Raw genomic sequence first — 23,400 nt, forward strand, 5'->3', positions numbered from 1 at the left:
GGGGATGTACATGGTAATTTAGAACCTGTGATTTGGAAGTGTGTATGCTGCTGTGGGGGGCCCAAGGAAGATAACAGGAGCAGGAAGGTTTGGGCTGAATAGATGTGGGCACTGTTGCTGTTACAATCATTAATCTCTATTGTTAAAGAAGAAAAAAAAACCTGTTGGTGATAACCCTCCAAAAAGTGGGCTACAGCACTATTTCACTAAATCTAACCTTGACAGCAAAAGGTCAGGTTGTGAGAAGTGCTGGGCACTTAAAACTCCGCTTTCTGTCAGAACCCTTTGGATAGAGCTGTTCAAAGGTAGGAAGCCTTGTTTATAAAGGCATTTTAGCAACGCCTGCACTCTTTATTAAACTCTTTAGAGTATGGGTGTATGAAATAGGGTAAAATATTCAATAATCAGCAGTATTTCTTTGCAGCTGGTGCTGAGGTGTCGGTGGGTAACAGGACATGGAGCCCCTCTGAGGTACGCTGGAGAAACTGAGGTACGCTGGAGAAAGGCGTAAGTCAGCAGCAGAAGCGACCTCACCCCACACACTAATACGGCCCCACAGCCCCGTCCTGCCCCAGACGCTAACGCGGCCCCGCGCCAGGCCCAGCCTCGGCCCCTCTCGGCCAGGAAATGGCGGCGCCGCGCCCGCCCCTCGCCCGCCTCCCGCCTCGCCCCTCCCCTCCCCGCGCAGGCTCGCGGCGCGCCCCCGCGGCGCGGCCCCGCTCGGGAGCGCGCTCCTGCCGCCCGCCCGTGCCCGCGCCCGCGCCCGCCGCCGCCGCAGCGCCGCTCCCTGCAGCCGCCCGGCGGGGAGCGTGGGGGAGGCCGGCGGCCGCCCGCTCCCACCGCTCCCGCCGCCGCCCCGAGCCCCGGAGCCCCGCAGGCGCCGCAGGCCGCGCCGACCCCCGCAGGTAGGTGCGGGCCGCGCCCGCGCCCCCGGCCCCGGCGGCCCCAGCCCGTCGCGGCCGGGCGGGCAAGATGGAGACCTGGGGGAGGGGAGGGGAGGGGAGCGGAGCGGTGCGGAGCGGGGCGGAGCGGGGCGGGGGTCGCCGCAACCCGGCCCCTCCCGGCGGGGCCGCGCTTTGCTTCGGGGGGGATGGGGGGGGGCGGCGGACGGGCTCGGCCCCGCAGCGCCATCGCCGCCCCCGGCCGGGCGGGGCAGCGGGAGCCGTGCTGAGCCTGGCCGGGCCGAGCCGAGCCGGGCCGGGGGCAGCGCCCTGCGGCAGGTGGTAGCCGGGGCCAGCCCCGCCGGGCCCCCGCACGCCCGGGGCTGCGGCGCTTTTGTCTCGCTGCAGCCCTCGCCCGGCCCCCGGCGTGCTCCGGCCCCCCCCCCAGCCCGTCCTTCCCCCCCCGGGGCTGCGGGGCTTTAATTCCCTGCGTGTTTCCCCGGTGCGAGTCCCGCACGGCTCCCTTTTGTGCCCGCTTGTTCAAGCCTCGGAGCGTAAAGAGCGTGTGCCGTGCTCTTGTGGGTAGTTGCAAGTAGTTCAGTGCATCCTCCTTGCTGCGTGGCCCTTCGAGGGTAATTAATTAGCGAATAGTTGCGCCTTTAATTGGCGTGCGGTGCTCCCTGGATGGCTGTCTAAAGAAAGCAACAGTTATTCTGATCCATGTGATGTATTTTTTCAAAATAAAGGAAGATGAGGAACCCTTGGTTAATCCATTTTTTAAATTGCATTTCATTCCTATTTCAATATTTAAATACCAGGGTTTCTCATAGAACTCTTTTTTTTGTCTATATCTTTATCCTTAATGTTTTAGGTGCAACTGTAAACAGAAAATCCCGCGTCTTTGTCCAGTGTCCACTGTTGACGAGATTCAACAAGTGGACTTTATCCTTTTGCTCGCGTGCATTGCGGTGGCAGTGTCTGGGTGTGTTGATGGGGGTCCGGAGCTTTTGCACTAACCCCGTGGAGGTGCCCGTCGGGAGCTCAGCACCGGGACAACGAGGTGTCCGATCCCTCTCTTAAGCTTTAAACCCTTTCGTGGGAGGAGGTTGGGGAGGGAGGAGAGGGTAGGTGAGAACACCCACTGAGATGAATGAGCACCTCTTGCCTCTCGGAGCTGTTGTTCTGTTCCCTGGGGAGAAGAGCGGGTGGGTGAGAACACCCAGGGAGATGAATAACCATCTCCTGCTCCTCAAAGCCCTTGTTGTAGGCGATGGTGAGGTCTGCGCCGTGTTACCTGGGAACAGCTCCTTGAGGTGAATGGACAATTTTACAAACACCAATAATTCTTTCTTTAAAAAAAAGTAAGATGTACCTCTACCTGCCCTGCCATTCATATGCATATTTGACTTGCCTTGAAGTTGGGTAATTACAGAACCACAGAATAATCAGGGTGTAGTTTCACAACCTCGCTCCTCTAAGCCAGCCCGTCTGGCCTGATGGCTGCCTCGATTCTCTGCGGCCCCATCCCAGCTGTGGCTTTTCTTTTCCTCAGCCTCCACTCCCTGTGCCATGTTCGGGACTTGTCCGTACCCTTCATGAACATCTTCTGAGTTCATTATGTTGGCAAAAAGTCAAATTTTTGAGGTCTGGCTAGCTTTTTAAATTAATGGGGCTAAGGGGGTAGAGAGTGGGCTGGTGGCAGCCGGTAGGTAACGTGGTATAGGCTAACGTAGGACTTCAGTCTGTCTCTGTGCTGATGAAAATTGTGTTCCTGTTCTTCCTCTCCTGCCCCAGTGCCAGCCAACTGTTGTTTTTTCATTCTCGTCGGATTGTTTTTCACCTGGGTATTGGCTCGTCCTGCTCTTGCACAATAGTTAGTGTTGGCACAAGGAATGGGAATGTGGGAGAGGAGGAAAGGGCAAGATTATCCTGTTCAGAAAAGCCGTGGATTCAGAGTGGTTTCTGTTGATTATGAAACCAAACGGGCAGTTGTGTCGATGTAATTGGAGGTGCACGGTTAACGAGATCATTGACATGGCCCTCCTCGATTTTTGTGGACCTGTCTTAACCCTTTTAAGTGTCCTGTTTCTCATCGTCTCGTCACTCTGTGGTTACCTGATCTTAATTTCTGGGTGGAAAAAAGTCAGCTGACGTTCTTGCTGATGTTGGCATCTGCCGAAACAGCCCTTAGGTATGACTCGAGTGGTTTTTAAGGCCAGAGAGCCTAACAGTTACTTGTTTGCCAGGTTCTGCAATCAAATCCTGGTACCTAAAAGCTCACCATTAGCCTCGCTAGTGCGTGACTATCTGATCTTTGTGGGGGCAGTGCTGACCTACGTGTGTGGCACCAAGGCGGTGTTCGGGCTCTGGGGAGCTCTGCTTCTCCAGGGGTCCCCACGTTTAATTTCCTCTTACCACCAGGTATTGTAAGCTTTTGAGTTCGCGTTGTAGCGAACAAAAGCAGCTTTCACTGACTCCAGTCAAACATCTAGAGCATTCCACTGAAGGAGAGCACGTGTGAGAAGTGTGCCGATGCTTTCAGCTGGGCGTTTACACACCCGCCGCGCAGGCCCGGGGCAGAGCTGCTGGGCCAGAGCTGCTGCCACCAGGGCACTGCTCGCACTTGGGGTTCCCCATGTGCACGTTATTTATTCTCGGCACCAGGGAGGGCCCTCAGGGTGTCTTGGTGTCGGTGAGAGAGGCCACGGGCCCTCTGATCCCTGCGTGCGCACAGGGGGCAGAAACTGGCTCGGGCCTAAGCGAATGGCACCGTGTGACGTTCCCTTAGTGGCTGTTGGGGGGACTGGAAAAGAGAGGGCACCCCGTCAGCGTTGGGGTGTCTCGGGTAGCGTGGGGGGACTGGAAGAAAACAGCCTCGAACTCCCAGGGGACCCCGATGCCCATGTGTTGGGGTGCTCAGGTAGTGAGCGGGAGAGGGGCTGGCAGCCCCCGGCCCGGGCAGGCTGCCGCGCCTGGGGTCTGGAGCAGGGGCAGTGAGGGGATGGTCTGAGCGCCCCCAGAGCTCTTCCTGCAGCCTCTGTCGCCCACCTTTGGCCATTCTTCACGGTTTTGTGAAAAAATGGCCTTTGGTCATCAGAGAAATACCGTGCTTGTAATTTCTCGTGTTGCTTGGGGAATCCTTTGTTCCTCCATCTTTTTGCACAAAGAATAACTGAGAAAGACATTGTTTCCAAAATTACATTCTCTCCCCTATTTGCAGCCTCCTGTTATTGTACTAGTTCTAGTAAACCGCTTGTGTAAAGAAATTGTCTAATATTTTGGCTGATTTTAATATATTTCACCTCGTGTCAGATGATGAGAAAAATCCTATTACGTGATCAGCGGTGGAAAGTCCTTCATAAGCACGGTTTGGAGGAACCGCTTACCTAGTGTCAGAAGTAGATTATATTTCAAATGTAGGTTCAGACGTTATGGGATACGTTGTGCCGCTGATTGGATTTCTTATTTAGTGTTTTTAAAATATTTACCTTTATGGGGATGCTCAAGGTGCAGTATTTTTGAAAACAAGCAGCTGTGGGTTTTTAAAAATCAGGCGAGGCCATATTTTAGTAATAGCTAACACGTAGGAAAGGAGCTGACAATAAAAGCACCACTTGAAAAATGTTTAATTTGATACAATTCATTCTTTCTACTGACTGATGAAAGTATATTTCTCCCACCCACTATCCTGAGAGGGAGGAGCGAAACCAATACTGTATCTCTGCCGCAGTCTGCAAAGGCAAAATGTCTGTGCTATTGCTTCTTCAACTTCCCCCCGCAGCAAAAAGGAGCCCTTTGGCATTCCCCAGAGCCTGCAGCCCCTGCGCTGCTGGACGTGGCATAGAGCGCTCTTTATGCAGGGAACTCGAACAGAGTTGGTCCTGTGCTTCCCTCCAACTATTTTAATTGCTAGAAGTGACGTGCAGGGTACTAGTACAGAAATAATGCTTCTGTTTCTGAGTGCTATGTCATGTACTTTATATGTATTTGCTGTAAGGAGGGCTGGAGGATGATGAAAACGTGCTGATACAGTCTCCTAGAGCTCTGTCGGTGCTGTTGAAGCCATTGCAACCTCAGCTGTGGAAAATTTCAGAAATATGAGTGGGTTTTATATGCTAACTCTTACTAAAATCAAAATTGTCCCCGTTGGCAATAGGAGTTTACCTCTCCTGGTATCGTCATTTGAAAAGCTGTAGGTGTGCTTCCAGTTTTGTTCAGAGGCTCTGATTCAAAGCACGTTTCAGCAGAAGCCAGCAGCGCTTGCGGAGAGCCAGGTCTGCTCCGGTGCGAGCCAGGCTGTCGTTGCAGAAAGCAGGCGAGGGTGAGACCAGAGAGGCTGCCTGCTTCTCCTGTTGGAACTGATTGTTCCGTTTAATGCAGATACCAGGTCGCAGGTCCGGGACTTTATAAAATACTTAATGTTTGAGTGCCTGTTTCCAGTCAGCTTTTGTACTTTCTCTGCTCTTGGAAGCTGCCATCTGGCCTGCGCTGGCCATGAAGAAGGCAAAGGAAGGGGGTGATGTAAAGACAGCATCATGTCACAGCCCAAGAAGGGTGCTTTATGCATTGGGATTTGACTAGTTTTGGTCTTGAAGTCTTGTATAGCAAACAGAACATTTTTTTTTTTTTTTTTTGGCACAGTTTCAAGCTGAGAGAGGGATGGGCTGCACCAGTAAAAGAAGCCTTAGCAGTTGTAAGCTAGAAACGTGCTGTATGTTAATCTGTGCTTAGGGGTAAAAGGAAGCACTCTTCCTCTCTATCCAAGAGTCATAGTATCACTGGAATTAGGTGAAATTTCTTAAGATTCTTTTTGTCTGCTTTGCCTTTAATATGGCTTCTGTTTCATCTCCCAGCAGAAGAGAGCAAGCTACACTGTGAACTACAAAAATCTTAAGGGCGGCCTCATACATTGTGTATTGACTGATGAGCGCTGTGAGCAAAACAAAACTGCACGCTCACCTCGGGAGTGCTCAAGCAATAAACTTTGCAGGTACTCAGAATAGTGGCGATGCAGCAATACTTTAAAAATTGGGATTATTACCATGGCCCTCTGGTCCCCCAGCAACAAAAACTTGCAGGTCCCAGATGGATGGTCCAATTTCTTTCTTCGTTCTAGCAGCCATGGAGCTTCTGTGCTTCATTGCACAGGAAGCTCTAATGCTGCCTTTCTTTCTCCAAAGCTAGTTTATCCAGTTGTCTCCTCCCTTCCTAAGCATTTCTATGAAAATAGATTACCAGATAGAAAAGGATCCAAACAGAAAACCCTCTGCAGCCGCTTTCCAGTAAAAATCTTCTCGAAACGCGACTGAATTTGTTTACTACAGTGCCTCATCTTAACTATTTGTTTATGTGGAGACATTCAACCAGTTTAAAAAATGATTTAAGTAAACTGTTACAAGTATCTTTTACATATCTATTTACAGGTTTAAAACGAGTAAGTTTTGTTTCATTGGAAACTTTTCTGGCTGTTTTTACTGAAGAATGCTTGGACACAAAGTTGTGTGTGTTTGGCTATACAATTTAGCTGGAGTGGGATTTTTAAACTGGCATAGCTTTGCATTTTATACCAATCCTTGTTTATACTGTATGTACCCCTGCCAAGAAGCCTGCTTCCACTCTACTGATAGACTCATGCAGTGTGCCTACTTCGTTCTTTCATTCCCAACTGTGATGTGAATGAAGAAAATTATGCTGGAGGTGTCCACGTTAATGTAACCAAGATAAAGATTTATTTTCTAAAACTTTTCATTAAAATGTCTTAAATCAAAAATGGAGAATATAAGCTTTGGGTACTACTTGAAATTTCCATGATCTGATGGAAAATGATGTAGAGAAAAATAAACATTTAACAAATCTGTTGTCGATTTTTCACAGACCGCTTTTTTTAAGCTTCCTCCTCTCGTAAGAAATGTTAGACAGTTAGTGATTTATTCTTCTTTCGCTGTTTGTCAGTTACAGTGATGCAGACTGCCACCAGATGTAAGGTAAACCAGTGCTGGCCAAATTCTTCACAACCCGGCAGTGTTTGTCAGGGCTGTTGTGGCAGGCACGCACACAAACACACGTATGGTGGTGAAACCCAGGGCCTGGCAGGTACAACAGGATGCCTTCCCTGGATCTGAGGACCTGCTGTGGTTCTCCCTAGGAAAGGTGGGTGATTGTCATCGATAGGAAAAGTCCCCCTGGTTGTGATGAGGAGAAAAAGCAGAGAATAAGAACACGGACATAGACAGGAGCGGATCTGGGGGGTGGGCAGTCTGCTGAGAAACCTCAAGGGCCCTGCATTGTTCAGTGCCTCCTCCCTGGTGTGTTCCCTCAGACACCGGGCAGCTGAACTGATCGGCCTTGTGGCAGTTGAGCTCGGAGTGGCTTTTTGGGGCCAAAGCCAGTATTCTGGTGTTTTAAGTGAGCGCTGAGCCTAGAACTAACTGCTCCGAGTGTCCTCGAGTGTGTCAGCAAACAGCTGAATAGCCTTTCAGTCGCTCTGCAAACGCTGTCCTCAGTAAAAATACATTACCACAGAACCCTTATGTTTGCAATTACGTATCGTGAAAAATCTCAGGTATTTGTCATGACTGTGGGCTGTAGCGGGGTTAAAGGAAGGTAATGTTTTCTTGACTGCTAACTGTAGAAAACATTAAGTTCCATTTTTATTGCTGCACCGAAAAGTCTGTTTGGTCTCTTGACCTGTATCTTACTTTCTTTGTTCTTTACTAAATGCAGGCTTGCAAATTATTCTTAGTTGTTTCACTTGCTAGTCAACACCTGTAATAACAGTGGTTTCGTATTTGTTCTGCCATAGCCCCATTCAACATTCAGAGTTGTAGCACATGGATAATCTCTGCTAGAACCATTTATTATTTAAATTATATTATTATCACAATTTAACTATTTGGCATGAAACTGTGTTCAGATATTTGCACAAGAGTAATGCATACGCTGTAATATGCATTTGTCAAGCCAAGGTAAATTGGGAGTAAGAGCAGGGAATGTAACCATTATAATCAGAAGGAAAGGGCACGGGGATTTACTCCTGGGTAAACAGACCGTTTCTGTTGTATTCTTTTCCTCTGGCTGGGAGGAGACCTTCACAACTGCCAAATAAATTCAGTAATCAATGGTAGAATTTAGATGTAGTTGTTCTAGGTGATATTCCATATCTACTGCAGGCAAAATACCATGAATATTCCAGACCTTATCTCCTAGAGAAATTTACCACAGCAAGAAATGTTTAGTCTCCTAAGCATGACCGGAGGGCACAGAAATTCTCTCAAGAGCCAGATATTGATTGGATTAATCTTGTCTTCAGCATGGTTAAATGTTATCTTGGACTGAGTATTTTCAGCTTATTTAAGCTGTAGAGCCAACGCAGGCGAACTGAGTGAGGAGATCCTCCTGGTGCGCCTCGCGCCTCGCTGGCTCCTTCCACCTCCGCTGTTAGGGACCGTGAGGCAGTATGTGCGCAGCTGGTATTTACGAGTTTTAATGCTAAAAAAGCTGTAGACCACCAGTAATGCAGTAATATTATTTGTTGTGATTCTGCCCCAGTACGCGTGCTGAAGGGATTTCACAGGAGCGCAGTTGGTTCATGTGGAAGCAGTCGCTGGTAGTTCGGGCTGAGGCCTCGCCTGGTTGCTGCCAGCAGGCCGCCAGGCCGTCCCTTGGGCCCGGGGTGAGGCAGCAGCGCGCGGGCGCGTCACCCTCCCAGCCTCCTGAAGATGGGTCTTGTTTGAACAAGCAAGCCTCTGAAATGGAGCACAGCTCGAGCCGTGGTAGTCTAGCAATAAAGCGCAGGCTGTGTAAAGCAGTGCTTGGTCGTGAGGGCTCGTGGTTGTTTCCCAGCGTGTTGAGAGATGCGTGACAACACTGGTATCAGGACAAGTGTATGGCTTTTCCCAAAGTCCTGAGCACAGTTTGTGTCACTGGCAGTTTGTACCTGCTCACCTAACTAGGACAGCGGTGGCATTTCTGTGGTCTGGCATCTTTTGCTTCGTGTGAGATTCGCTGTGTGCCGCTGCTTTCCCAACTGCGGCACTGTCGCCTTGCTGAGCGTCCGACCTGTTTCTGTGTTTCTTACGTAATTGTGAGAAGAAGCAACAGAACTGATTAGTGTCGTATTAATTTGCTGCAGTTGCAACAACAACAAAATCTTTAGGAGCCTAGATCTGTTAAATCAGGAGAAGGAGATGTTTTTTTTTCCTTGGATGGTAGGCTGATCTTGCAACTGGAACAGCTAGAAGTTACATGAGATTTGGTTAGGAGGGTTTTGAAATCAGAATGGGTGGATATTAGATGTTTTGGTTGCTGAAATGCTTTTGTTCAGTTCTTTAATGTACTTGTCTGCTAATTATACCCACCTGAATAATACATATTTTAAATAGTTGCTTTTAACTATGTGTAGAGGGTTACCATGCAAACCCTCAAATGAAAGCTTATTAAAACTTTTCATTTAAAAAAGTAATTTACTGACATCAATTCTGTTTACTGAAGAGAGACAAAATGGTTTGCGCTTACTTTAGGAAACAGAGGTAACTCTTCAAAGATTCTTTCATGTGGAACGCTGCAGCATTATTATATACTGATACACATTTGTCTCTCTTGTTTTTGATAGAAAATGATGCACCCTGTTGCCAGCAGTAATGCAGCTTTCTGTGGGACCGGCAAGAGCTCTTGCCTTAACGAAGACACCGTGAGGTCTGCTGATCAGTTTGACTTGTACGCCACGCAGCAAAGCAAATACGGCCACGCAGTCAGCCACAAACCGATTGCATGCCAGAGACAAGATCCGCTGAATGAATCACACCTGCAGACCACGAGTGGCAGGAATATAGAGACAAAAGACGAACTAAAGAAAAAGAAAAACCTCAACCGATCTGGGAAACGTGGAAGGCCATCAGGGACCACAAAATCAGCAGGGTACCGAACCAGCACGGGTCGACCCCTGGGGACCACCAAAGCAGCTGGATTTAAGACAAGTCCAGGCAGACCCTTGGGTACAACTAAAGCAGCAGGATACAAAGTCAGCCCAGGCAGACCTCCAGGTAGCATTAAAGCTCTATCACGGCTTGCAAATCTAAGTTATACTTGTGGCAGTGCAGCTTTTCCCTATCCTATGGTGCATAACAGAGGCTTACATGCTGCTGGTGAAACTAGTGGCAAACTCAAACAGCCTAATGAATGAAAGGAAGGAATTAGTAACTCCTTACTAATCTGCTTTACTTTGGATTTTGGCATGTTTCTTGCATTTTATTGTAGCGTTTGCATACGTTTGAGTTTCTAGATTTTATTTTTATTCAAATAATGCCGTAGTGTATGGGTGCAGTTCAGTAACTTTTAAAGCAATGTTGAGAGGGCACTGGTATAAAGGGTTTTTTGTTGTTTTTAAATCATAATTTATTAGCAAGTCTCAACTGATGCATATACCATGGTGTCTCTGAGTAATATTCGTGTTGCTAGTTTTACATTCAGTTTCTGGTAAATCTAGTTTTGTGATTATGCATTAAGTAATTGAAATAAGGAGGATAGAATTAGCTGGCTGTTGGCTCGTGATGTGGCCTATCTCACAATAAGGAACTCATCCGGATGAGTTCTTACTTGATAAAGTAAGGGGACTTACTTTGCTTGGGACTGTTTAACTAGTAACAACTGCAAAATTCTGAGTTCCTGTGCGTTTTTTAAAAGGAAGGAATAGAAAGCAAGCTATGTTTTCCACTCCTGCAGGAGCTTCTACAGACCTCGAACAGATACTTAGAAACTTAAGAAAACAGACCAAAAAAACAACCTTTTTTTTCAGTGTTCATTTTAGGTGGCTTTTGTTTCTGGAGTTGTAGCATTAAGTTGATTTCAACTACTGTTCCAAAAATGTTTTTGAAAAGATTAAAGAAAGCTGAAAGTTTGTGCAGCGCATTACAGCTTCACAGCGCCTTATTAACACAAGCTCATTTGCCTTTAGGTGATAGCTGTTCTTTTTGTTATGCTGATACAGGATTCTGCTATGTAATTTTGAAATGCCTGATAGTACGTATACCAAACCACAAATAATTCTTTAAAATTTGAAATATTTTGTAAGAAATTAAGTACTGTTCATTCTAGTTACACACTCAGTTAATATTAAACAGTACATTCTTAATCTGTAAATAGCTATTTACACTGTTTTTTGCCTTTAAAATCTGTGCTTAGGTGGCGACAGTTTAATAGCTTTTAAAGTATTAATCTATAATGTTTACAAATTAAACTTTTTAAATAGACACTGTTGCCAAGTTTTCAGACTTAGTTTTGCCAGATATTCCTGGAAATACAGATATTTCATTGTTTGACACTTATACTATATTTAAGTTATGGAAGGTTATATATCTACCAAAGGACACCATTTTCATGATTTATAAAAGCAAACTGTATAGCTGATGCAAACAGGATGCAGTTTACTGCACTGCTAGACCCCAGATATAAAGTACTTCATAGGAATTCATCTATGCATGCAAGCTGAAAAAAAATGTTGTTGGTTGACTATAAATACCTTTCTTGACTCAAACTAAAACCTTCCCTCCTTCCAAAAGAAATGTTCCATTTTTCAACTGGGTGTGTTTAATTTTTTTTAAGTGTGAGAGTGTGTGTGTGTGTGTGTGTAACATGTGCACATACTTTAATCTAGACGCCAAAAAAAAAAAAATCAGTCCTCAATGTTGCATATTGTTTGTTCTAAATTTATTTTTACTGGAATTAAAGCGTTTTTTTCACCTGGAAGAAAGTTTATATTTAAGTTGTTTGAAGTAAAATGTGGCTTTATGATAAATTTGCAGCTTCAAATATCTGGGGTGGGAATATATACAGCTTGGAGATCTGGGGAGCAGAAGAAAATGGGTTAATTAGAGCTTGTGCTGATTGAGTAATAGTACTGATAATTTTTGTTAATGTAAATGCTATTCTGGCCTGCTGTCATTTTGATGAGAACTCTTGATTTCAGTGATGACAACTTAAGAAACAGATGTCATGTTTCATACCTTTTTTATCAGGAAAAAAGCAGCAAGCCTTCAGGTGTTCCAGTGATGCCTAACACATAATGAGCTGGACTTTATGCTGTACTTTACAATAGGTGTGTTGAATTGTTTTTGGGGAACTGTGTATGCACTGGCAACTAAGACAATGAACCTCAACTGTACTGGATGGCTCCTTAGTCGATACACGAACTAATGGCAGCTAAACTGCTACTAAAACGGTTTCTTCATGCTGAAGCTATGAAATCCAGTTACACGTTCTGTTCCTCAACGAACTCGCAAGCCTGAAATTTAGCAATCTTTCTCAGAACGATGTCACTTCTGACACATGCAAAATGCTAACGTGAGTTAATTCACCCTCAGGATCCGTGCTGTATTGGCTGTTTTTAATCATGATTTTTCAACAAAAGACTGCTTTAAGTTCTTTCCTGAACTCAGCTGGGAAAGCAGTCCTCTTCAGCTGAATGTAGTAACTACAGGAGTGTCACACCTCGCTGGCAAGGAACATGTTGCATGTCACCACTGTACCTTGGAGAAACTCCACTTCTTACCTCCTTCTGTTTATCCCGTTTGCTCCTGTTTCATTTCTCACTTGTGCATCTACTCAATGGTGCTGTGCTGTGTGTCAGGAGATAATGCAGATGTATTACTGTTCTGCTAGTATAATGAATTTTGTATTCAAGTATGCTGATGAAATAATGAAATCATCTAAGCAATTTCTGTTCATTACAGTGTTTATTAATTATATCAGATGAAATATAATCCCGGTAAAAAAACAATTAACGTTGTCAATTGTGAAATGACGAGCATAAAGTAGGAAAGTGTTGGCAGAGTCTGTAAAGGGCTGCTTGGCACCCAAGATTTAGCAAGGAGACCAGAAGTGTGCTGCTGGGCATTGCCCAATTCTGGTTTATTTTACGTCTGACTGTAGCTTACTGGTGCCATGCTGTGAGGGGATGAAAAAAGAAGTAAGAGATTCAAAGTGAAAAAGGAATGGAATTTTTCAAATACTTCTGCTTTGCCTATGTATAATCTAGAAAATACATTGTGCTTTTTTTAAAAAAACATTCTTCTTTCCACGATAAACACTGAAACAGCATGTTAATGCCTAAACTTTATTAGTACCAGTGGGAAAACTGGCCTTTTCCCCCATAGTATGAAAACATAACTTGTAAGGTAAATTGCTTATTTTATATGATATATCATAATTGAGCTATTCATAAGCTAGGATCACCGTTGTGTGTTAACACTGCTCAGAAGATCGACATGTCAAGTTTGTTTTTTAATAATTTCTTTTAATTATCAAGTTCCTAACGTCTTATTTATACATAAAGGAAATGTATTCGCTTGCTATTATTCCTTAATGATGCTATACAAGTTCACTGTTTAATATACATATAGTAACTACTATTCAGTTTCTGATTAAATTTACTTAAACTTAAACCAAATAATTTTGCTACTATAAAGTCTTGCACTGGACATATTCAAGATGCTAGCACCATATTTTGGCAGAAAAAAAACACAGATACCATCAGAAGTGGCTAACTTTGATATTAAATATAGTATTTTTAAAATCAGCTGTTAGCCTTGTCATTAAGGCAATGTTCTTTATATCTTGGATTTAGTTTAGACTATTCAGAATAACTATGTATCAAGAGCCATTAAAGATCTCTGTTCCGAATGAATATATTTTCATTTCGTCTGAAAGAACTTAGAGTTTGGTCAGGACAAAACCAAGCCTTGTCGGTGAAAAGTGATGTGAAAAGAATTACTTGGAACTACAATACACAGAGTAATTCAGATGTGAATTGAACTCCCTCCCCCATTTTCGAAGAGCTTTAAAAGGCAGAGAGCAATGTGAAGTCATTTGTCTGATGGCTTCATTAGCTGTGACTCTGCTGTTCTTTGTTGTATGTATAATAACGTTTCATGCTATCCCTAGAGTTGACAGTTAAAACAATTGATAATAATCGTAAATACTTTGAACTGCAAACTTAATTTCTGACCACAAAAGAAGTTTATTCTTCTCTATTTTAATGCATATATTTTAACACTGCTTAAATATATTTATGACTTTAGTAGAGACTAGACCTTTCTCCTTGTGATTTTTTTTCCAAATAGATAAATCTGTATTCTGAAGTTTGAACCACTTTATGATATTTTAATCTTTCATCATTTGCTTTTCCACAGGTTTACTTTGGGGGAAACAGTAATCTGTTAAATAACTAGTATCAGCACCCTGTCCTCTGCTGTAAAAAGCCTGATTAGATACTGTGTATGTTTTTATGTCCATGAACTTGAGCTACTCGTGTGCAATTATGTGTATGGGAATGGAGTAGTGTTCATGATCTGTATTTACATCATCATATGGATGTATATTTATTAATAAAGTTAATACTTTAAAACCTAATAATTTTTCTCTCTCTTTTTTCTTAAATGTTTTTTAAATTCTGGCTTAAGATTCCTATTGGCAGCATATCAGACCAATAACTTTAACTTTGTAAATGGAAATGCAGTGATTTTACCGTTTGTTCTCCCGACATCTCAGTCGTAGGTAAGTGTAAAATGTTAAGGTACAACTTGTACAGATTTTGCTTAAAATCCAACAATCTGTTCTGCTTTGTCCCTTGCCTCCCTGAAGTGTAACTGAATCTAGCTACGACAGACTGTGTTGGTGCTTGTGTGGACTTAAAAATGCACAAAGGATCTGTGAGAGTTGGAGGAGCACTCTACTGTGCAATATTTACATTAAATAAGTAAGCCCACCCTTTCAGCATGCTTTGCTTTCTGAATTTCACATGAGATGTGTCTTGCTTATTATAGGCAAGTCCTATCATTTGCATTAAGGCAAAAAGCCTGAATGAGTTGCCAGGTACCAAAAAATAGAGGAATGTTCCTTGTTTTTTAATTAATTGAAAGTGCTGCAACAGTAACTTAATAGTTTGTATCCCTTCACTCAAATATGAGAAGAAAGGAGGAGGGGAGTGATTGCTGTGTATATATATGTAGTAAGTTGTTAACTTTCTTCCTCTGTTGCACGTGGGAATCAGTTTGAGAGTACTTGCATACTAAGCTTTTATTGGAATGGTCATTATTCATTATTGAATATCATATTTATCCCTCCATCCTAGCAATATTCTAGTTTATTTTTATTGCCGATGTGCTCTGCATACAACTGAACCCCTCTGTTTTTACCCCTCTACTGAAGGTTTCCAATAACTGTGTGGCAAGATGGGCAGTCCGATGTATGCAAAGCTACAATCCAGTCTGCCAGGACTGCTTCCTTTCGTTGCTCCCCAACACCATCCATTTTCTCTTCCACATACTTTCAGAGATGCTGAATATGTCTAGTATTGAAACATTTTAGAAGCCATAGTTGAAGCTACTTTACAGACTTCAAGTTGCTTTTAATCAGAAAAGACATGCTTTTTGGTTTTGTATGGTAAACATTTTTTAATTTATTTTTTGATTGTAAGTGGCTTTCAACAGATTCATTTTACTGGATATGTTCACAACAGAGTTAGACTACAGTCTGTTATGTTTTGGTCTACAGATCAGTTCCTGGATGTGATTTCTTGAATGAAGTGAACTATTTTTTTTTTTAATGAAACCTTGGGTATTGGATATTGTCATTGATAAATTATATCATGCAACAATTCAGGCTTTTTAGCTGTGTTGGAAGTTGCTTTTCTGCTTGCATGATTGTTGTGTTCTCTGCTGTGTAATAAACTGAAAGATAAAAATTGCAATGCGATCTGCTCCCTCGGTATACAGTTGGTGTGCGATGCCAGGTGCAGCGTTTCTGATGACAGAACCAGTTTATGATTTATTCATGCAGACAGACCAGCAATGTTGGCTTGTCAGCTACGCAAGTTGGACGTCTTAAAGGAAGCTTTAAGGTGGTTATATCTTCCTGATAATTCCATGTATGGGTATGATTAGACACCAAGGCTTGCTTTGGTGCTGGACTGGCATCTTTATGCTTTTGGGAAATACCTGTCTTGATGGTATCTCTTCAAGTAGCTCAAATAGTACAGCGTGAGTTAGCAGTATTGTACCCATGCAATATGTTAGCTCAGTGGTGTGTCTTTTTGGACCAAGACCAATGAAAATTATTTTAACTGTTAATCACGTAAAGCTGTACTAACTAAAAGTAAAGGACTGACTTGCTGACTTGCATTGTGTGCTATTTTTATCAGAGTTCTGCCTGTGGCTCTGTGTTTATTGTTTAACATTTAAGAGAGGTGGGGCCTGACCATACCGGATTGGCAGCCCGAAAGCTACTGCCTTCTGCAGCTGGCTGTCGCCCAGGTTCCCTGCATGGCCTAGGGATGGCAATGGCTCATTTTTTCCCATCAGTGGATACGTGGCTTATCTTGCAAGGTTGCTGGAAGGAATCATTAGATAACAACTTTTAACTACTTTGAAGCTGAAAAATGTTGTGGCATTGTTAGGTGTTATTTAAATGATCTGAGGCAGATAAATCTTCTTGCCTTTCATGTTGCTTTTTTTTTTTTTCATACCACAAAAGCTTGTTCTAATTAGTGAAAAAATATCACAGTAACAATTAGTGTGAGTTTGATTATTTAGAGTAGGCCTTTGAGATGTGCATAAAACTAGAAAGTGTATTTGCTGTTTCAAGTGGTCATGTTTTTAAATATTCAACTGCGGCTATGTTGAGAAAACAAAGATTACAAATGCACACATCCCAAATTCAGGTGTAAGTTGAAGTTGTCCATGCAACCTCAGCCTGTGTTCCACCTCAAATGCTTGTCTTGTTTTCTGCTACCTAATCTTTGTGCTGTTGAATACACAGAAAATCATAGCTGTGAGGACGTGTCACGATTACACGAGTGGAAACTTGGTTTGAAGACCATGGCATTGTCTCTGTACCAGTCTGTCTTTCCCTCCTTTTCTTGCCATGATGCCTGTGAAGGAGCTTGCCCAGCATTACTGAAATCTGTGGTGGTGCGTGAAATTCAGCTGCTGAAATATAAGATGCACAAATGACCGCAAAGTTTTGGGGTATATCCATGGGTGCAACAAAAGACTCAGTTACGCAAATCCTCCCCTTTGCTAAATTTCAGATCCTTCCCTAACAAACAGAGCTATTCTAATGTATCCAAGATTTTTGAATAGATGCAAAACAATGTATTTTTACTAGTTTTTTCCTGAAAACAGACATTTGGCATTAAAAATCAGAAAAATGTAAGCCACCGAACAGTTGTGCAACAAAACTGGCTGGCATCTTAATGTGCCTTGTCTGTATAACGTGTAAGCACTGGGCTAGTATATTGGTTATGACTTAGGTATAAAGCCTATCTATAATTCCTGGGAGTTAATTTGTGTTACATTAACACTTTTTTTTATCATCAGCATAAAAAGTACGCAATATTGCACAAACTTTTTGCTTTCTGTTATGGTAGGAAGAGTATTAGGTTAGGATTAAATCTGAGAAGTATCTCAGATGCAGGTATGTTGCCACAAAGCTGTCTGTTGTTTTAGAGATTTGAAACACCATCGCTCGTGTTTGAGATCTGACACCATCCAGGGCATCGGTAGGTGAAGGACTCTTAAGACTCTGACGGCACAGAGCCAAGAGCTGGAACAACACGTAGTCCTTGGCCAGGAGGGAGAAATGGGGCTGAGCTTGAAAATGCCACTTTTCTTGCCACAGTGAGGAATGGGGGAGTTTTTCCTGATTAGCCCACAGCAACGTGGATTCCTATGTGCGTTGGCTCTCAAGTATGCTTGCTTGATCTGTATCAACCGGTCTAATTAAATATTTTCTGTTTGCAAGCCTCACTTACGTTTTATATCTTTAGGCTACCATAGTTTCAATATTAATGTTCATGCAAATGGTACTTGGAAGGTAAGAAAAATAAAAACATTTTTCCAAGAAAGAAAACGTGTGCTATAAGAAAGGAGTTGATATGCCCCACAGTAAAAGCAAAGACAAAAATCCTATTTCCATAATAAAGCTCTGACATCCATATTAATTTATGTGCATGTACAGTGTTTTCCTTGGTGTTTTTTTTTTCCCCAGTATGTATGTATAGTTCATACTCTCCACGGTCTTCGTTCTCTGTTTTGACAAATGTGTGGCTTTGGCCCGGTCTCATTGCGTGGTGCTGACGGTTTTAAGGCACACAGTAAAAAGTGGGTGTCAGCAGCTGAAGTACTGTGTCCACTCTCCACAGGTCCCAAATAGTCATGAAGCTTCACTATTAAACTGAAAGCAAGGAAGAACTAATTCTGTGACAGGACCATTTTATTATTTTTTAAAAAGATTATTTATCTTTCAGCTTGGAAGCTTTGCTTGATATGGTGGACAGGCCCTCTCTTTTCTTTTTAGCTGTAAATATATACACACACGCATATATGCCTTTAGTCTGTGGGCTTTTTGCCCATCTGGCTGTATGGAAAAGCTCCTCAGGAGCTACTGAAGACCCACGCCAAACTGAATCTGTGCCTCTCGGTGCAGGGGGAGGTGGAAGCAGCCCCAGGCGGAGCTTCTCCCCCGGGGGACGGCGGGGCGGTTCAGGGGGGGCAAAAGCGAGAAAATTGGGTAAAAGTTCTTTATTATGCGCAGTTTATGTGAATGCTTGATTGTCCTGGAGCGCTGAGCTCCGGCGGTTTGCGGATAACCCCGCCTTAACAGCGAGGCGTTCTCGGTGCCGCCCGGGGCAGCGCCCGCCTCAGCGCGCCCAAGATGGCGCCCGCCGCCCTCTCTCCAGCCCGCCCGCCGCCACCACCACGCACTGCGCAGGGGCGGGAAGCGGGGCTGAGCCGGAAGCGGAAGCGGTGCCCGGAGCCCCGGCGGAAGCGGCGGTTGTCCGGGGAGACGGAGCGCGGCGGGGCCGGGATGTGGCGGCTGCTGCTGGCGCTGGCCGGGCTCGGCGGGGCCCTGGCGGCCGGTGAGGGCGGCGGCGGGCGGGGAGCGGGGCTGATGTCCCCCCTGTGACGTGCTCCGAGCCCGAGGCCGCCCTTCGGTGCTGAGCTCGGTTTGGGCTCTCGGTACAGGAAGGGCATCGGGGTGCTGCTGGAGGGCCCGGAGCACAGGTCCTGTGAGGGCGGCTGAGGGAGCTGGGGGTGTTTGGTCTGGGGAAGAGGAGGCTCAGGGCAGAGCTCATTGCTCTCTGCAACTGCCTGAAAGGAAGGGGTGGGGAGCTGGGGGTCGGCCTCTTCTCACAGGTAACCAGCGATAGGACCAGAGGGAATGGCCTCAGGTTGCGCCAGGGGAGGTTCGGGTTGGAAATGAGGAGACATTTCTTCTCAGAAAGAGCCGTCAGGCACTGGAACGGGTTGCCTAGGGAGGTGGTGGAGTCACCATCCCTAGGGGTGTTCAAGGACAGGTTGGATCTGGCACTTAGGGACATGGCTTAGTGGGTGACAGTGGTAGGGGGATGGTTGGTCCGGATAATCTTGGAGGGCATTTCCAACAGTAATGATTCTGTGATTCTGGTGCAGGGGCCGTGACGGAGCTGAATGCCGCTGGGACCCCCCCGGCCGCTGCTGTTGGCTCCGCGCAGGTTGGCAGCGGCGAAGCGGTGCGGTACCGGACTGCAGAAATGGCCGACGCGATGCTGGGCAGTGGGCTCCCAGCCCAGCAGGCCGTGGGGCTCTCGGTGGTGCCGGGGGAGGCGAGGGAAGAGCAGGAGTCCACTGCTGCCACGACTGGGACTTGTGAGGCGGCGGCGGGCGGCAGTGGGGAGTGCGGCGCAGGGAGCAGGCCCTCGGCTCCCCTCGCCCAGCCCGACACGCAGGGCCGCGAGCACGCAGCAGGCTCGCCCGTTGTGCTGGAGACCGTGCTGCCTGGTACTGCTGAGGAGCCCAACGGCACTGAGAGCGTGAAGACCCCCAAGGTGGCCTGCGAGGAGAGGAACGTGACCGGGATCAGCAACTTCACACTGCAGATCCTGAACGTGTCCCAGGTAAGCGGCCCACCCATTTTACGGCTCCGTGCTGTGTGGGTCTGTTTCTTCAGTATTTGATTTGTTGGATTTCCTTGCCTTACAGCCTTTCTGATATTGACAAGCGAAAAAATCTGAGCGAGAAAGCTGTTTGTGTCATTCTGAGTAGAAAAAGTGGAGAAATGGCTCAATCCACAAGCCTGTGAGCCTGTAGCGAATGGTCAGCCTTCACGCACGGTGCATTAGTGTCTCTAGAATTGTTAATGGCCCTTATTGCCGGTTCCTTTGCCTATTTCTAGTTCTTTCTTGTAATAAAGGATGTTTTTTTTTTAATTAATACATTTGTTTAACCTCTTCAAAGGGTTATTTTAAACACTTGTCCATTTATTTTAAAAAGTTTTAAAACAAACGTGCAGTTACTTGATAAATCTTGTCAAGTATCTAATTGTTTGCTGCATGATGCATTTCTACGTAGGATTGTTCTATGTTTCATTATCTGTGTCTGTTCTGCTTTCTTTAAGGATCTGATGGAGTTCCTAAACCCAAACAGCAGTGACTGTACCTTAGTCCTGTTCTACACGCCGTGGTGCCGCTTTTCTGTTAGTCTGGCCCCTCATTTTAATTCTTTACCTCGAGCATTTCCAACTCTTCGCTTCCTGGCACTGGATGCATCACAACATAGCAGGTAATTTACACACCCTATGCTCTGGTGTCTTATTTACAATAGCAAGTTTTGTGTTTTACAAAACAGGAGTGTTTTATTTTAATGTTTAATATAAATGGTTATGTGGCCCTTTTATTTTTGGCTATGCTGTTTCCATTTTTTTTTTTCCTATGGACAACATTACAGAAAGGAACTACTACTCCAACAATAGCTATAATTAACCTGGAAGCTGTGTTCTGTGAGCTGGCTTTTGGGTTTCATTATTCTGAAAAGTGTTAAATATTCCATTTACCCTCGTATATGTCCTTCAATAACAAAACTTTTATCCGTATGATACATGTGTGAAGAAGCAACGTACTGATTCACTGCTGAATCTTGCGTTATTGACATAACTCATTAGCAAACCTCCCCAGTACTGCACAAAGTGGTTACACGTTGTTTTCTTACGAAGAGAGAAATTAATTTAGTAAAACTGACGCTTCCTGCATTGTGGCTACCTTTGTTTCTTTCTCCAGTGGATTTCTTTTCCTTATACCTTGTATTTGCTTTGTGTTCAACAGTTTATCAACTAGGTTTGGAACTGTAGCCGTGCCCAATATCCTCCTTTTCCAAGGTGCTAAACCTATGGCGAGATTTAATCATACAGACAGAACGCTGGAAACACTGAAAGACTTCATTTTTAATCAAACAGGTATGTAAATCAGCTCTGATGCATCAAAAGGAAGAACAGGTTGGCTTTTAGCTCCAAATGCAGCTTTCCTCCTCCTGTTGGTTGGTTTTTAAAATGAATTTGATGAAAACCCTGAGAGGATCTGGCAGAGGTTGCTGCAGTGAGCTGGGTTTTGGGGCACGCTGAAACCAGGAACTTATTGGGCTGCTTTCACAGAGTAGGGGGAAATGGTGGGGTTTAGCTAGGGGGATTGAGCACATCTTCATGCCCAAATACTTAATTTGGGAATAAAGGCAGGTGAACCGTGGGAACATTGCCATGCGTGGCAGCTGGGGGAAAAGACAATTTCAGTTCTCGTGCTAGAAGAGACAAAAGGATTCCAGTTTCCTTGATATGGCTGTCCACGTTGTGAGCTCCGTGCCTCTCTAGTCCTACTGTGCTGTGTTCAGGAAGGAAAACCAAAAACCCTATGCACAGGCCTATGTCCGCCTTCATTAGAGGCCACAGGTTGTTATATTTGCTAATGCAGCAGAGATATTTTAAAACAACTCCCCCGCAGACACACAAAAGGCCCTGCTGTGGAAGGACAAAACAACCCTTTTCCTGTTACAAAAATTTGCATACACGTTGATAACGTTTTGCTTTTATATAAGCAAACTACATACTCAGCGTGTTAAAACACAAGGACTGTCTCAGCAAAATGCTAAGTCTAACCGTGCACGTGCCTTAATTTGAGAACGAGAACAAAGCTCCAAATACATAAAGCTTCTCTATATTTAATGATCGTTACGGGGGTTGATCAAATGCTTTCTTTTTCAGGTATAGAAGCTAAAAGCGATGTGACTGTGACAGAGGAAGACTGGGCCGGGCCCCTGCCAAGTGTCCTGACAAAAGGAATAGACTGGCTACTCCTGTTTTCTTTGCTCTTTCTGGCTAGCTTTATCATGTATGCTACCATTCGAACTGAGAGCATTCGGTGGCTGATCCCAGGGCAAGAGCATGAACATCAAGAATAATTCGAGATGCTGAAACATGGACAAAATTTCCCGGGCGTCGGTAAAGCGGGAATTTGTGCAGACTGGAACTACGTAAGAATGAACTATTGAATTTGTTGGTTGTAATTTATAATGTTGACTCAAAATTGGCTTTATTTATCCACTACTGAATCCGTAAAAAGCCAGCTGAGGCAATTAAAATGGTAAGTAGACAAATGCGAAGAAACACGAACTAAGAAAGTATTTATTGAAGTCCTCTGACCTGCTTATTTTTCATGAACTTTAATGTAAATATGTGATACAGTTCTACTTGGCTCTTCTGAAGAGGTCCCCAAACTTTGTAGATAGGATAAGATTTCTGCAGTATCCTGGCCTCTGTACGTGGTACTGCTTGGCTTGGGAGTTGAACTGCTTTGATGGAATGATGGAATCTTCTTTTACAGAACCTACAGATGTATGAACTAATGTTTCCACATGGCTGATGTGGTAAACATGGTTGAATTAGGATGCATTGGCCCACACAGATCGTAACTCAACTTTTGGCTCATGTATTCCTGAAACAATAAAACCTTACAGGGATATGCTGGTGAATGGTGTTACTAAATTATTTTGTCAGTAAAGTGAACTACGAAGAGGAAAAAAGTTTTAAAACACAATGTGCTTCAAATGGGTTATTCCACTGTCTGAAACGATTTTAATATTAACTGTATGTATTTGCTTTGTACTGTGGGGTACAGTAATACCAGCAATAATAAAAATTCCGAATTTTGTTTTACAGCTCTTGACAGGTGCCTGTTTTCCACCTGTGATACACCGGGGTTAGGTGCTCACTGTATTCTATGACTTTTGACTTAGTGGCAGTTCTTCATAAGGTTTAGAATCATTTCCAAAGCTTACCTCATTGTATGTGTGCAATTTGTTTACCACTTCCCTCTAGAATTAAGTTGCATTCATTGTCCTCACTTTAAAAAAAAAATAAATCCCATTTTTAGTGTAATCTTTTAAGGCACTTACAGCATTGAAAAGATGACTTCGGAAGTACAGATCACCTGTCTAAATTAGCAAGAATAGTCTTGACATTTATTTAAACTCTACTAATGTGTTTGCAGGTTGCAAAGTCTGGGGGTGAGGCTATGTAAAGAATTTTTTCTTTTTTTAGTTTTGATTAGTATGGAACAGTTTATATAAGGAATATACTGATGTTTTTGGTGTGTTTTTTGTTTTTTTGTTTTTTTATCACTTAGGGTGTTACAGCAAACCCCTGCCACATATAAACACTGACA

The 23,400-nt window shown here is 44.3% G+C and overlaps 2 protein-coding genes across 3 annotated transcripts; both read left to right on the forward strand.

The window, feature by feature from the left end:
- The first annotated feature begins 715 nt into the window (after positions 1 to 715).
- C14H5orf24 (chromosome 14 C5orf24 homolog) lies at positions 716 to 14,288 on the forward strand. Of its 2 annotated transcripts, XM_067005587.1 has the most exons (3): positions 732 to 905; positions 9,493 to 9,922; positions 11,894 to 14,288. In XM_067005587.1, exons 2-3 carry the CDS (start codon positions 9,496 to 9,498, stop codon positions 11,932 to 11,934), a joined length of 468 nt encoding a protein of 155 aa, XP_066861688.1. In that variant the 5' UTR covers positions 732 to 905; positions 9,493 to 9,495; the 3' UTR covers positions 11,935 to 14,288. The 2 variants fall into 2 exon arrangements, with proteins under 2 accessions (XP_066861687.1, XP_066861688.1); XM_067005586.1 differs by having other exon boundaries at positions 716 to 905; positions 9,493 to 14,288.
- Positions 14,289 to 18,572: 4,284 nt separating this feature from the next.
- Positions 18,573 to 22,892, forward strand: TXNDC15 (thioredoxin domain containing 15). Its single transcript, XM_048057197.2, has 5 exons — positions 18,573 to 18,792; positions 19,346 to 19,809; positions 20,310 to 20,473; positions 21,013 to 21,143; positions 21,942 to 22,892. Exons 1-5 carry the CDS (start codon positions 18,588 to 18,590, stop codon positions 22,136 to 22,138), a joined length of 1,161 nt encoding a protein of 386 aa, XP_047913154.2. The 5' UTR covers positions 18,573 to 18,587; the 3' UTR covers positions 22,139 to 22,892.
- Positions 22,893 to 23,400: the final 508 nt, after the last annotated feature.

Source organism: Anser cygnoides, chromosome 14 (assembly GCF_040182565.1).
Source record: "Anser cygnoides isolate HZ-2024a breed goose chromosome 14, Taihu_goose_T2T_genome, whole genome shotgun sequence".
Classification (NCBI taxonomy): Eukaryota; Metazoa; Chordata; class Aves; order Anseriformes; family Anatidae; genus Anser; species Anser cygnoides.